At 38.6% G+C, this 15,727-nt stretch overlaps 1 protein-coding gene across 2 annotated transcripts in view; it reads right to left on the bottom strand.

The window, feature by feature from the left end:
- The window catches only part of psd3l (pleckstrin and Sec7 domain containing 3, like), a 241,572-nt gene that overhangs the window by 186,542 nt on the left and 39,303 nt on the right, over positions 1 to 15,727 (bottom strand). For both annotated transcript variants that reach the window (XM_088629209.1, XM_088629210.1), the window contains 2 exons: positions 12,335 to 12,446; positions 45 to 1,101 (listed from right to left, as the gene is read on the bottom strand). In XM_088629209.1, the coding sequence (XP_088485335.1) occupies positions 45 to 1,101; positions 12,335 to 12,446 (1,169 nt within the window). The remainder of the gene's footprint in view (positions 1 to 44; positions 1,102 to 12,334; positions 12,447 to 15,727) is intronic.

Below are 15,727 nucleotides of genomic sequence, written 5' to 3'. Positions count from 1 at the left end.
TCATAAGAAACTGAGACAAATTTAAAACGAGGGAAAGTTTTTACCTTGCTGGGCCTATCACAGATGCCATCTCGCTCTCAGGCCTCTCTATACACACTTCAGGAACAATCCCAAACACCTCATCCTCCACCGTGCCCAGCACAGGAACAGGGGACCCTTCCTCTGAGCCGTAGGTTTTCCGATAAGCCTCCGCTGAGCCGTTCGCCTTCACAACACAGGACGGCCGCTCCCCTCCCTGACCCCTCTCTCTCCTTCCCTTGACTTCCAAAGTCCCACTTAAGGCCACTCCGACTTTTTCTGGGCCCTCCGGAGTTTCTGCCTTGTGTTCCATAAACCGTATTTTCTTAGGCGGCTTTTCCTTGGCCTGCGCCCCATCCAGAAAGGCAGCTAAAATCTCGGGGATCTCGGCAAGTATTTTGCTGGACTCGTCCAAAGGCTCCAGGAGCCCCACTGCGTCCTCAGTGGCAGCCGCCCCTCTCTCAGTCTCTGCTCCTCTCACAGCTCCTTCGTCGGGCTGTGCTCCTGTGGGTACCGGAGCCTCGCATCCAAATATTAATTCAGCTGGAGGTAGCATGTCTAACAGTTTTCCTTGGCTGGTAAGAGCATTCTTGTTGTCTCCTCTTACTTCGGCACTTGTAGAATGTGCTTCCACTGCTGCCGAGTCCACAGAAACTGTATCCTTTGTCAGTACCTCACTTTGGGGTCCAGCAATCAGACTGGTGGCTGAAAGCCCTTCTCCAGGGTTTTCTAATCTGGATGTTTCCATTTCTTTACCCTGTTCGACCTCCGGCGGCAGCTCTTGACCCTGATGGGCCACGCTCAGTCGATCTGCACTAGATCCATTTAAGTGGATCATGGCTGAGATTACTTTGGCAGGTCTGCATGTTTCTTCTGAGTTTGTGTTCAAATTCAAACTGCCATCTCGACACTCATTTCCCAGGATGGCAGTTAGTGATTGGGACGTTTGTGTATCATGCTCCAGAGCCACCGATTGCTGAGAAGACTCCCCTCCACTGCCTTGAATGGGGCCATACTGTACAGAGGTGGCAAACCCAGCATCGCTGTCCTCCGCTGGCGGAAGGTGGTAAGTACCTGTTGAAACTGAAAGACAAAAAACAAAAATAATACAATTAGTTTATTAGACAACATAGTTCAAATAGGTATCTGTGTCAGCATGCGTAGGCTACAAAGGAACAAGTAAAGGTTTATTCCATGCTGAAAAGAGAAGAAAAGAAACAATGTTTCAGCTGTGGAGCCTTCTTTGGGTGTGTGATTCATTTACTTTCTGTTTTCAGCATGGAATAAACCTTTACTTGTTTATTAGACAACTGTCAGCAATTACAGTGCCTTGCGAAAGTATTCGGCCCCCTTGAACTTTTCAACCTTTTGCCACATTTCAGGCTTCAAACAAAGATATACATTTTTTATTTTATGTGAAGAATCACCAACAAGTGGGACACAATTGTGAAGTGGAACGAAATCTATTGGATTTTTGAAACTTTTTTAACTAATAAAAAAAATGAAAAGTGGGGCGTGCAAAATTATTCGGCCCCCTTGCGTTAATACTTTGTAGAGCCACCTTTTGCTGCGATTACAGCTGCAAGTCGCTTGGGGTATGTCTCTATCAGTTTTGCACATCGAGAGACTGAAATTCTTGCCCATTCTTCCTTGCAAAACAGCTCGAGCTCAGTGAGGTTGGATGGAGAGCGTTTGTGAACAGCAGTTTTCAGCTCTTTCCACAGATTCTCGATTGGATTCAGGTCTGGACTTTGACTTGGCCATTCAAACACCTGGATACGTTTATTTGTGAACCATTCCTTTGTAGATTTTGCTGTATGTTTGGGATCATTGTCTTGTTGGAAGATAAATCTCCGTCCCAGTTTCAGGTCTTTTGCAGACTCCAACAGGTTTTCATCCAGAATGGTCCTGTATTTGGCTGCATCCATCTTCCCCTCAATTTTAACCATCTTCCCTGTCCCTGCTGAAGAAAAGCAGGCCCAAACCATGATGCTGTCACCACCATGTTTGACAGTGGGGATGGTGTGTTGAGGGTGATGAGCTGTGTTGCTTTTACGCCAAACATATCGTTTTGCATTGTGGCCAAAAAGTTCGATTTTGGTTTCATCTGACCAGAGCACCTTCTTCCACATGTTTGGGGTGTCTCCCAGGTGGCTTGTGGCAAACTTTAGACGAGACTTTTTATGGATATCTTTGAGAAATGGCTTTCTTCTTGCCACTCTTCCATAAAGGCCAGATTTGTGCAGTGTAAGACTGATTGTTGTCCTATGGACAGACTCTCCCACCTCAGCTGTAGTTCTCTGCAGTTCATCCAGAGTGATCATGGGCCTCTTGGCTGCATCTCTGATCAGTCTTCTCCTTGTCTGAGCTGAAAGTTTAGAGGGACGGCCAGGTCTTGGTAGATTTGCAGTGGTCTGATACTCCTTCCATTTCAAGATGATCGCTTGCACAGTGCTCCTTGGGATGTTTGAAGCTTGGGAAATCTTTTTGTATCCAAATCCGGCTTTAAACTTCTCCACAACAGTATTACGGACCTGCCTGGTGTGTTCCTTGGTCTTCATGATGCTCTCTGCGCTTTCAACAGAACCTTGAGACTATCACAGAGCAGGTGCATTTATACAGAGACTTGATTACACACAGGTGGATTCTATTTATCACCATCAGTCATTTAGGACAACATTGGATCATTCAGAGATCCTCGCTGAACTTCTGGAGTGAGTTTGCTGCACTGAAAGTAAAGGGGCCGAATAATTTTGCACGCCCCACTTTTCATTTTTTTATTAGTTAAAAAAGTTTCAAAAATCCAATAGATTTCGTTCCACTTCACAATTGTGTCCCACTTGTTGGTGATTCTTCACATAAAATAAAAAATTTATATCTTTATGTTTGAAGCCTGAAATGTGGCAAAAGGTTGAAAAGTTCAAGGGGGCCGAATACTTTCGCAAGGCACTGTATTGATTGAATGTAACACATTATTACCTTGTTTATTTAAATGCATAATGAATGTGACCTAAATATATGCTCGATGTTATGTGATAATAAGGTTAAGACATTAATTAAGACAATAATAAAACTCATTATCTTCTGAAAATATTATTCCTTAAGCCTGTTGGAATTTGGTTCATAAGGTAAAAGTGGAATATAATTATCATTGATCAATAAAATGAATACTTACAGCAACTGGGTTTTTTTTAAAAGGGAATTCCAAATACAAAGAAAAAGATGAATACACAAAATACTGTTTTGTAATACTGGCCTTAGCATTTGGTTAATAAAATACACAACCTCCTTTTGTTTCTGAGTGTTATATGTAAATTTTGGGGCTCTTCCAAGTAAGAGATTAATGGATCTGATTAATAAACTAAGGATTTGAGCAGGGATTGTTTTGAACATTTGAGAAATGATGTCCTGGTTACATAAAACAGATTATGTAAAATATTACAGATTACAGTTACAAGTCAATGAACAGCAATCTCAGCTGTAGTTTCATACAAGGTCAGTGCATTTAGTTTCCAGCACCACTGATGAGTTATAAGTACTGTGCTTTGCCAAAGCAAAGTAAAATTAGCAGCATGTTCAGCTCCATGTACTGTATTGGCTAAGAAACAAACTACACTGGACAGCTTCACTGAGAAATCTGGGGTGCTTCAAAAAAAGAAAGAGCACACAGTCATGCAACATGCATCTAGCATTCAAGAAAGCTTTGCAAACTACTTTCAGACAATTCCTTACACATTGCTGTAAAACTGCATGTCATCTCAAACACGACCCAAAATATTAGATCTCTGCAAAACACAGAGTTAGGAGAATAAGAAACTTGAACAGATTGTTCCCTCACATTGGAAAAGCACAATTAAGGCTACTAAAAAGCAAGTCACCAGCAACAACAGAAAAGAGACTCAAGCTGAATGGGAGCAACAGACATAATTAAGGGATATATAAACCCTCCTTAGAGGTAACAGAACTCTCAATTTGAAAGCACCGCTGAGGTTTTCAGACAAAGATCCAGCTTTTGTTGCAACACAAGCCAAAAGCACACTGTTCGATGACTTCACTGGAAAAGTGAGCAAACTGGCCACAAATATGACATTTCCACTACTTTCAAGTCTCAATTCAAAATGCTTCTGATCATTCCTGTGAAAAAACATTTAGATGTATGGGAGCGAATACTGGTATTCTGACATAATTTGGGAATGAGAGCTGCAAAGATTGCTTCAGGTTGCACAAAAAAGCTTCACATTTCAAACTAAAGTGCACAAAATTCCACCAAAAGTAGCTAAACTGAACTACAATTGACAGTTGCATCAGAGTTAGTATACAGATCACTGTCTGAACTGGACATTGATTTTGCTAATCTACTTGAGTGGTGAAACGACATGGTTTACAAGTGCGACCATGACTTGCTGTATTCCAACAACGTCTGAGTGTGTGAACTTTTTTTAGCACATCAGGTAATGTGGTGAACATGCTGCACTCTTCTCTAAAACCAACTGCTTTGCTTACAAAAGTGGTTAAAGAACAAGCCCAGAAGACCTCCAACTTCAGAGCCACAAATTATAATTGCTTATTTTACTATAATTATTATGGAGTGTCTGTGCAATCATTTTGAAAGTGTAAGGATCAGTAAGGATCAAATACGTTCACTAATTCCTGGTGTTTATGAAAATGTAAGATGGCCTCTTTTAGACCACTATCACACAAAAAAAACGATTTATTGATCTATTAATCAACTAATGTTCTCAAAACAATCAAAAATTTTAATCAAACAACAGTTCTAATAAATGCAACAAATACCAGCAATGGCTAAAAAAATCAGAATATATCAAGTAAGCTCATTCCAGGTTGCCTTTGTGCACGTGTGAACTACACTGCACTAAACAGTATTAGTTTTATGAAACAGATGTAAAAAGCAAGTCACTGTGGTTGTTGGGCAACATTAAAGCAGCATATTAAGTGGTGGTTTTTAGGCAAGGTTTTTTTTTAATAATGAAAGTGAAATTAGCTGATGTCTTCCTCAGATGTCTACGTATTCACACAGAATAACAATACTGTAACTCCTATTACTGTATAACCTGATGGAAAATATATGTTGTATGCATGGTATATATTTACATGGTTAATTTTATTAAAAGAACATCTGAATTTTTTAAACCTGTACAACAAGAATTAAGTTCAGGTGAAATAGGACATAATATCTGACTGGGAGTTGTTATTTCTATTGAGCACAAACCAAGTACCTACAGTACACAAAGAAGCAGCCCAGCTTCACAATTTACACTCAACATTCCGTGTGAAGAAAGAGGTATACAAAAATCTGAAGTCCTGTGAAACAGGTCTGGTGTGATACTTGAAGTACCACACCTTTTTTGTAATGACTGGTAAGTACTCATTACAACCAGAGTTTTTTTTTCCCCTCTTAGGTCGACTTAAACCTACAACACAATCACTGTAGTGTAAAATGTAGAAAACATAGTAACCAAACACAGCTATATTTAATTCTAGATTTGTTTCCGAGACCAACAAAACATCATTACACTCATATTAATCATTATTAATCTTATTAATCAGTAAAAATAGCACAAAGTATTTTTAAAAAACTTTATTCAATCAAGCCAGCTACAGTATATTACCTTCAGACAGAACTCGTGGGAAATGTAGCCGACACTCCACACCTCACAGTCTAGAAACAGTTTAAATTGACCGGCATTCAAGTTTTTTGGGTCTCAGATACGTCTTAGTGACCTGACAGTCCATGAAACACAGGTCAGCAGATCAGCATTAGTCAGAGGTTAGGTTCACAGGGGGCAAATAGGACATAATATCTGACTGGGAGTTGTTATTTCTATTGACAGGTCACAGACTCAGCAGAATTTCAGGAGGGAACAGGTCAGTTCAGAAGATTAGACTCATGAACTAGGTGTTACATACAGTAGAGATGACGTTAGGCTATTAATATTTTTCAACAAAACAACTTTGGGACAAGGATATGCAAATATTTAATTAAAATAGAGCCAACAGTTTACAAACACCAAAGATACAGGTGTCAAGTTACAAACACAGTTTTGAGTAAACGGAAAAGAAGCATTATCCTTCCATCCATTTTCTAACCATTTTATCCAATACGGGGTCACAGGAGAGCCAGAGCCTATCCTGGCAAGACACAGGCATAAAGCAGCATACGCCAGCCGCGTACACACTCGCACCGGGGCTAATTTTCCCAGAAGCCAGTTAATTAACCTACCCACTCCCCAGGTCAGAACTGAACCCACAGTCCCAGCCCTGTGAAGCAGCCATGCTAACCACAGCACAACCAGGCCACCCAGAAACACAAACTTTAATAGTATTATAAATGAAAAAGAAACCAACAATCACACCATTTTTCCATTACACAAGACCTATTTCATTACATTTCACTAGATGGCAGTATTTGATTATAATAATAGCTATCTGCCGTGTTAAACACACTTTTTAACAAAAATATACTACTGATATAATGTATGAATTTATTAACTTAACAAAACAAATTTCCACAGTTGCAGACAACAAAGTATCTTTTCTAAGCGATGTGCTTCCTATAAGATGTACTGTACCACTTTAACCTTAAATCCGATTAGAAACTCTCAGGATTCTGACACCCGAACACTTAAGCAACATTCTAGGGGTCAATAAAAAACAGTCCAAAGGACAGGGGAAGTAAAGATCAACTTCTATCTATGCGGCACATCTTTAACACAAGAAAACAATGCCTCAACTAATATGACAACTACACATCGGAGTGACTGAACATTGCAAGTGCCTGACGTCACATAACACACATAAGCTTGTTAGGAGGCACTGAATGACACCAGAATCCATGCAGTCCTGTAAACAGACCTTTTACAGTTAAGTGGCACTGTGAAACAAACATACCCGGCTGTACATGAGGAAACAGAAGCATTTCTCAAAAGATATTTTGGTCTTGTCTAGGCTCTAGGTATAATGTCTCCTTCCAGGAAACACGATAACTGCAGAATCCTTTTAAAATGCCCAGCACTAGAACATAATCTACCCAGAGTAGGTTGCAAAATTTAACCAATCAGCTGCTGTTCAGTCTTCTCCCTTATCTAAGCCATGAATGAAAGGAGATGAACATTCTTAAAATGAATATCTGAAAAGCTTAAGAAAACATTAAAGGTGACCATTGGATGGTTTAATGCAAAGTACATTCTACTGCTATTAATATTATTGTTACTATTAACTTTTGGCTTTGGAATGTCATTGTTTTTAAAACAACTGATAGGTTAGATTCTCTGTATTTGCTGAATAAATGAGTGTATGCTTAATAATAATAATAATAATAATAATAATAATAATAATAATAATTGCTTACACTTATATAGCGCTTTTCTGGACACTCCACTCAAAGCGCTTTACAGGTAATGGGGACTCCCCTCCACCACCACCACTAACTGCTTAAGCAGACTTCAGAAACATTTTACACAAAAGTCTGGAGTCGACATTAAACAAATTACTACCACATGAATCAACCAAGTGTCCTCATTTGTATGAATAACCAGAATATGGAGCAGGACAATTTGAAGATTGTTCAAGTGAGAGAATAGATATACAGTAGTCAAATTTAAAATAAACAGAAATAAGTACATCAAATCACATGGTATACAGGTGACAGTCTACAACTAAACAATTATAAGAATCGTCACCATCAAGATGGGATCACAGTCGGATTTATTTTTCTTACCAGTCTGAGAACAAATACTGTTAGCTTTGCTAAATATGGTTTTGCTTTTAAGGAACCTCAATGCACACAAACAGATTAACTCTGAGTTCAAAATATGTTCGCTTAGTTGTTCCGAAGCTACAAATTAAAGTGGTTTACTCAGTTATGATGCCTTATTCAGGGATTGACAGAAATCAAAACAGATGTCACCCTACATAGAGTAACACAATGAAACCTAATGCTAAAAAATGAATCCTTACTCGCAGACTATGGAAAAAAGTGCACAAATAAGAGGAATATGTGGTTAAACGTGCAAAGAAAAGCGATTGGGTTGAGAAACATTATGGTAAAAAAGTGTGGAGAGTACAGCAAATTTTGTAACTGGTTTATGTCTTTTTCTACAGATATGAAGGGTGTAAATATATAATGCAATGAGGATAAAACAGCAAAGGTGACGATCTACAGAAAGACCTTAATGTTATTAACATTTTATTTTACCAAGAGTACTTCAGAAATCATCCGGAGGATAATGAGATTTGTTTCCATTTCACCACTCTGAAGATTAGTGTTAAAAGCAGGCTGAGGGGCAGAGCAGGATAATGCACTGATGCAATATAGGGTGTCTGTGCTGACTGGATCATGATTTCCAATACACTCTGCGGTGAAGTTGCTAAGAGGGTGCCTAGGCTGCCTTCTTTAAAAGCCACATCTGTAGTAGATCAGGTCAGTGACTGCAGCCCTGGGTGTGGTATGGGTTTTAAAGCTAGCGCCAAGATGCATACATACGTGAAATTAAAAGGGGAGCTGGAAGTCCAGATTTTGTTAAGAAATGTCTAACCCTCACAGTGAGTACACATTCAAGATTGAAGATTTTTTTATTTGCCATAGGACAAGAATAGGACAAATTAGAACATTAAAACAAAGTGACACTGTACGCCTTTAGGAGGAAACTAGGATGCACTGAAATAACCCACACAAACTCCACCCGCCAAAATCGAACCGAGGAGCCTAACTCACAGTATCAGTATTATCAAAGAGTGCTACCAGAGAAAGCACACTGGGCAAACGTAGCAGACACAGGGGGGCAGACTGTCTTCCTTGGGAAGTACTGTATTTTATTCACAAAAAATTAATAGTTTTCCATAATTAGAATAAAAAGATCCCTGTAATTTACTTTTTAATTGTTTATTCGTCAGCTGATGATAAACTCATTTTACAACCATAACCAATGCCAAAGCAGAGTCAGTTTAAAACAGTGAGCACCCTCCTCTGAAATGCACACTGTTAAACTATCTGGTGTTCAGCACATTGTGAGCCCTAGTACTGTTAGCACAAAACAGAGGACAAATGCAGGATTCATTAACAACAGCATGCAGACTCACAGGTGCCCAGCAAGCCGTATACAGTATATCCTCACTTCATCACTTGCCCATGTCTGTACCCCTGCCTGGGCAATCTCTATCACAGATGATAACATTTTTTTTAAGTCTGTGCTATGCATCAGGATTTTAAATTGAACAGCATGCACAGTGAACTTAGTACTTTTACTGGTTTAGCCACTGACGTTTCTGACAGATTTCATCTTACATTCAAGTTCTAACAATTGCACATTCGCATTTGTCAGAAAAGCTGACCGCAAACCAAAATAAACCATCCCAGAGACCCCTGAATCACGTTTTTTGCCACAATCAAATTCACACATACCAGTACTTCTTCATGAAAAAACAAATTCTGCACGAATAAAGTTTATTAGCTAGTTTTATTTTAATGTGTAGCAGTGTTATAAAGTAAAATATACTATTTATTAGGGCTCACCTGTTCTCGTTCTTGGGTACACACTTACAATTCCTTTACCAACTTAAGAAACAAACTGAGTATTTCTACCCAGTTTCTCCGATTTCATAAATTAACAAGGCGAAACTATTTAGCCCATCTAGCCCATTTGGCAGTAGCTAATTTATCTACTGTAATGATTTCATCCAGCCATTTCTTCAACCATGTGGCTGGATAGCATTTTCCAGACTCCCACAACCCCCTCGAAGTGCCTCCTGCTTCATTTTTTAATGCACTTCCGTATAGTTTCTGATGCATGTCTGATTATGAATTCCACATTTTCCTGCTACATTCTTACTTGTATATACAGTAGAGTTACGAGTGTTTTAAGGGGATTTCCAGTTCCTGCTTAAAGTTCTATTTTTATTGATCACTTCCTTAGATCCTGCTTCTCGAGAAGAGAATAGCCTCAGCATAAGCACCAGACAGGGGAGTGAATGCAGATGTGAGGAGAATTGAAACAATTTTTTGGGGAAATTTCTTCTCATTCCAATGTTCAGAATCTTGTCACTTGCAACTTTTTACTGTAGCTAGTACATGGATCTACAACATGGAGAGAACAAATCATAAATTACATGGGAAGGATAAGGAAACATGGAATGAGATTAAACTGCTCCTTTAGATCTTATCAAAAATACTTTTAGTCAATGCTTCTGTTACTATGGCACAGCCAAATGATTTTGGCTGAAGTGCAAACTAAATGTTTAGGACAATGTACTACATTGTCAGATCTAATCAAAGGGATCCTAAGTACAAGACAAAGAAATTTTTCATTTGGAGACACGTCTGAGCTATCGCTTGATATAAAAGAAAATGCTTTGAAGCACTGGGTCTTGTTTCAATTTGCATGAAAGTTCCAGATGTGAACTATTACTGGATTAAAGTACAACATGTGAATCAGGTCAACCCTAACAGCAAGGAGCACCTCACATACACTACTGTTTATCCTTCCTGTCCTTCTAGATATCCTGACAATGGAGAAAACATTTTTTACAAGAAAAATTATACATGATCTTACACATCATAGGAATTAAGTATATCTATTTACACTATTGTAAAACCACTGAGCATTCACTCCTTACTTCAATGAAAATGAAAGAGAGCCGTGAAATTGCACAACATATCACATATAGTAGTTCAGGTGGGTAGCTGCGTCAGCATGCATAGCTTGCAAAGGAACAAGTAATAGGTTTATTCCACGCTGACAAGAGAAGAAAGAAAACACAACGTTTCAGCCGTGGAGCCTTCTTCAGGTGCACCTTTTACTAAATTTTTACTAAATCACTGGTAAAACAAAGGAGTGTGTAGACAACTCCACATACAGTACGTTCACTGTCTAATCAAGATTGAACCGGAAGCACCCCAGTCCAGGAGAACCAATCTCTGCTGCTTTTTTTACAGTTCAACTCTAAATCTATAGTGCTAACTGATTACTTTTATAGATCTGGTTATATATTCAGGGCTTAGATTTTGTTTTTTTACTCAGTCCTAAGTTTTTAAAATATCCTACTTCAAGTGTTTCCAACATCTTCATCACACAAAACTTTATACAGCCTTTTTCTCAACATGTTTATTCCAATTTTGGACTAAACAGCTCTTAATAAGAGAGTTACGATGAACAAAACAGCTTTTTTTTTCTTGTGCTGAGGTCCAATTGGTTACAGTTCAAGTAACATTCCTAAATGTAGGCAGTTGTGAGACTAGAAAATTGGTACAGGATTAATATAAATTAGACCTGAAAACAAGTTTATATACATGCCCCCGACTGAAAACCAAAATCAACTAGGCTGTGATTAAGGACTTGTCCAGAACAAAAACCAGAAGGCAAAGTGGTGCCCCAGAAGTAGGGCTGAGAACCACTAGATCTTCAAGATCAAGCCTGTTGATGAGTACTGTATCCAGTAGTTCAAGAAATCCATTGAGAAGATGCATTTTAAATTTGTGACCAGTAGAGTTTTTAGTGACTTGGGAAAATGAACAATACTTTACACAGGAAAATTGAAAACATCGTTGTCCCTAATGGGCAGGTCTCCTCACCCAGCTGTATTGTGACCAGTATCCATGGCTCGACTGCCAACATGGAAAGAATTATTAAGTCCTAAAACATTAGAGCCAATTCTACCACAGGCAATATGACTGCCAAGAAGCACCTAGAGATTAACCCAGAGCAAATCATCACTGATACTCAGACACAAAGCAGGAGCAGTCAGAAACAACAAATCCCATGATTCTGGCTTCTGGTCAAACCACAGACAAATGCAGACTACATTTGCTGGATGATTAGAGCTGGCTTGTTAATTGATGATACAATCATAGTGAATCACTCAGCCCATTGAAGAAAACAGGCTTCTTTTAAAGGAAAATGAGGACGCATGCTGAAGATGACTTAAATATTCCTATTTTCCGGTTTTCACTTAAACTATATTATTCATTTCTATTTCAAATCCAAAATTTCTGCAAAAGTTTAATTAATTAAGACCTCTATTGGTAAGTGTGCAAAAAACTGAAATACATTCTAAGTTTAAGAATGAACGCATTAAAGACACATGTGTTTTAGATTAATGTCAGGTTGTTGTTTTTTTGGACTTTCTAATGCGATAAATAGTTCTGTATTTCAAGTATTTAACTGAAAGTCTAAAATTCTCGAAATCCTTCAATATAAAAAGGAAACATCCATGCCAAATGCTAAAAAAATCTGTAAAAACTATTTTGATATATTTCCATTCATTTCTAATTTACATTTAAAAAGCAAAAGAAGTGCCATACCACTGTCTGAAGAGCATGTCTCCTCTACTTTCCCAAAGAGAAACTCATACTTGGCTTTTGCAACGCTTTGAGCATGTGGCGAAGTGCTGTTGACCCAAACGAATGTTTCTGCCTGTAAGAGATAGAAGTAAATCAAAAGATTACATTAATCGGTTTTGTCAAACCTTCTTTCACAAAGTTCACTTGAAGATTTGCTTGATTAATGGATTGTAGATATCAAAGCAATTCTCCATCTACCCAAAACCATTGGCCTATCAAACAGTGTTACCCATCTACGTTACTGTTATTCGTAAGTAATAGCTACTCCTAGCAAAGGCTGGAGTGGCCATGATTACAGAGAGGTTTTTGTCTGTGCCCTTTCATATACATGTGAATATTCTGCATTTCGTAAAGATTTGCTATTGATATACACAATACTCATATTCACAAAACATCTATCCTTTAGATTACAAAAAAATGGAAAGATACAGTATTAATGCATAAACATATTTCCTTTGCAATTTAAATAAAGGCTGAATACAAGAGGAGTCTATTCAGCCCATTAATCCCATGTGTTTGCTAGCTACAGTAACTGACCCAAGGGTCTCATTCAGCTGCTTCTTATAGATTATAATAGCATGAGCTTCAACAACATTGATGTGTAAGCTGCACCAGACTCCCCTAACCCGTTTTCTTAAAGATGTGTCCCCTGCTCTCAGTATTGATAGCCATTTCCTATAATTTTCATTTGTATCCTCTGGTTTATACTATACTACAGATTTGATTATGAAGAAGCTCATATTGACTTTGTAAATATAAGGATTTTGAATACTTTAAGCACAACCCTTTGCAGTTTTCTGTGCTTATTACATTTTCTTCAAATTGGAGTCTTTCAAAGCTCTTCTAAGTAAAAACTGAAAAACAGCACTGCTTATGTTTTCATAAAGATCCATATTTCCCAAGTGATAATCCATAATCCCTTTGTCTATTTACAGAAAGCCTGGTAAGGAACACAGCAGTCCCAAACCAGGTATTCCTTCGAGATATCTCGGAAACATAAGGGACAGCAGACCATCCCAGGACAAGTACACACGGGGAGAATTTCAACATACCAATTGACACAGCATAAGAGATTATATCAAGTTACTGATGATAACATCACCTTCAGGATAATCTCAGAGTGTATCTAAACATTTGTTTCACCACATCAAACATCTAGCCTTTGCAGAACCTCTCATAAAGACAAGTCAGTTCACAAAAATATTTTTACAAAATAGCCACCAGTTTTAATGAAACACACAGGAGAGGATTTTCAAATGATATCACCAGTGTTAATTAACAAATTGTTTTTAGCATCAGTTTTGGGTTTATCAATTGGTCTTTATGATAGGAAGATTTCATTATGAAATTATGCAAATCCAACATAACTACAAATGATATAGACACAGGGGAGGCATGGTGGCACAGTGATTAGCATTGCGGTCTTGCGAGGCTGGGGCCCTGGGTTCAATTCTTGGGATGCTGTCTGTGTGGAGTTTGTATGTTCTTCCTGTGTTTGCATGGGAACTCCGGGTACTTCAGTTTTCTCCCGCAGTCCAAAGACACGCTGATACTGAAGGTTAATCGGTTTCTGGGAAAACTGACCCTGGTATGAGAGTCTGGTGTCGTGCGTTTGTGTCTGTGTGTGCCCTGTGATATTACGGTTAGGAAAGGGATGGATGGTTTGAGGATTATTCTTCCTTTCATTAGATTCTCCAAAAAAGTGAACTTGTGACAGTGTATTACTGTGGGGCTACTGGCACTCTTGGAAAGCAAGTACTGTAAATGAACAGACAGGCAGGTATCCCTCCATTTAGACTGGGGTTGCCGATGAGATCTCATGTAGCAAAGTTGATTCATCTACCAAGGAGAGTCATTTATAAAGTCAACTACTTTGTTTTTTGTTCTGATCCCAGGCAATCTAAAATGCTACAAAGAGAAGGGTAATGGTGTCCTCAGGTCTAGCTGGATTTAGAAAACAATTCTGAACTTAAAGGCCTGATGCTGTGAAACTTTATAGCAGGCTTAAGGCAGCAAGTAGTAAACAGAACGACCAGATCAAAACAAACGGCTAGATGATCCACAATGCTGTGACGTGCAGGTCACTAAGAGGCAAAGCACAGATCAGGTATCTGTATTTTGTGTGGGCATTTTCAAATGCTAACTAAAGCAAAAAAAAGAGAATACAGAACTGTGGCAAAAAGATGCGAGTCAACAGTCTGTGTGGGGAATACGAAATATGAATACGAAACAAAAACTATAAACCATATATATATATAAACATCTCTTACAATTAAAAGCATTGCGATATTAGGCACCAGGAATGCCAAACAGAAAAACACAGAATCTCACATCTTTGACGACCCGTATACAACCACAAAAGCTGGAGACAATTTAGCAGTGCCAGGCATTCAAATGCTTCAAAAACTGGCACATGTACAGGTAGGTCTCAGCATTTTGAGTTGGTGTACAACTACCAGCCCACACCTACCCACGACATACACTGGCTTGAGCCAAATAAAGATGCCCAGGGGGAAGAACCTACTTTAGCAAAAATGTGTCATTTTTATGATGCCGTGTTTCAGCTAAACATGAAGAAGTCTGGACTCTTCCCAGTATTAGTTCTCATGGATGGAAAACATTATGCGCTTCAGAACCTCTCCTGGGAAATCTGCGGTTCTTCTTGGTTATAAAGGACTACAACTCCCAAGATACAATTTGGAGCCCTGCTAAGATGGCTGTATTTATATTCAAGGTATACATTCCCTGTTGAGTGTGCCTCAGAGTCCATAAGAGTGTGGCTGGCACAGCTCCTGTTCCGTCTGAGGAGATGAAGGCCTACTGCATGTCTCGTGGCTGCACAAGCATAAGCACAGAGAAGTGGGGGTCAACAGGAGAACTAGGATCCATTGGTGGATCTTGAGAGATTGCCTAACGGATCCAGGGATAAATGAGAACAAAGACTAACACAGTATAATTATATACTGTACTGCAGCTCCACCAGAATGGAGTTATTAATGTAACGGAAATTACAAAATCATATTCTAAATATTTGCATTTGTACAGATCTATTTTACCACCAAGGATCCCAAAGCAATTTACACATTGGAAGGGACTGACTACATCCAGCTGGGTGATCCTCATCAGTCATTACACTTATTAAATTTCTTCCTGTTGTTCAGTCCTTTCAGACATGTTTTTAACATGTTAGAGAAAATACCAGCTAATGTTAACTGCATTTTCTTCTTGTCGCACATTTACTTTTTTCACAAAAAATGTTTTGATCCTGAAGTAGACGGCATTTACCTAGACATATGTTAAAATGTTTACCTTTGAGATTCAACTAGATGATTACACACATACAAAGAAATAAAA

The sequence above is a fragment of the Lepisosteus platostomus genome, chromosome 4, assembly GCF_059453375.1.
Source record: "Lepisosteus platostomus isolate fLepPlt1 chromosome 4, fLepPlt1.hap1, whole genome shotgun sequence".
NCBI lineage: Eukaryota > Metazoa > Chordata > Actinopteri > Semionotiformes > Lepisosteidae > Lepisosteus > Lepisosteus platostomus.
Note: the sequence above shows the minus strand (reverse complement) of the source record. Positions and strands in the feature narration are given on the sequence as shown.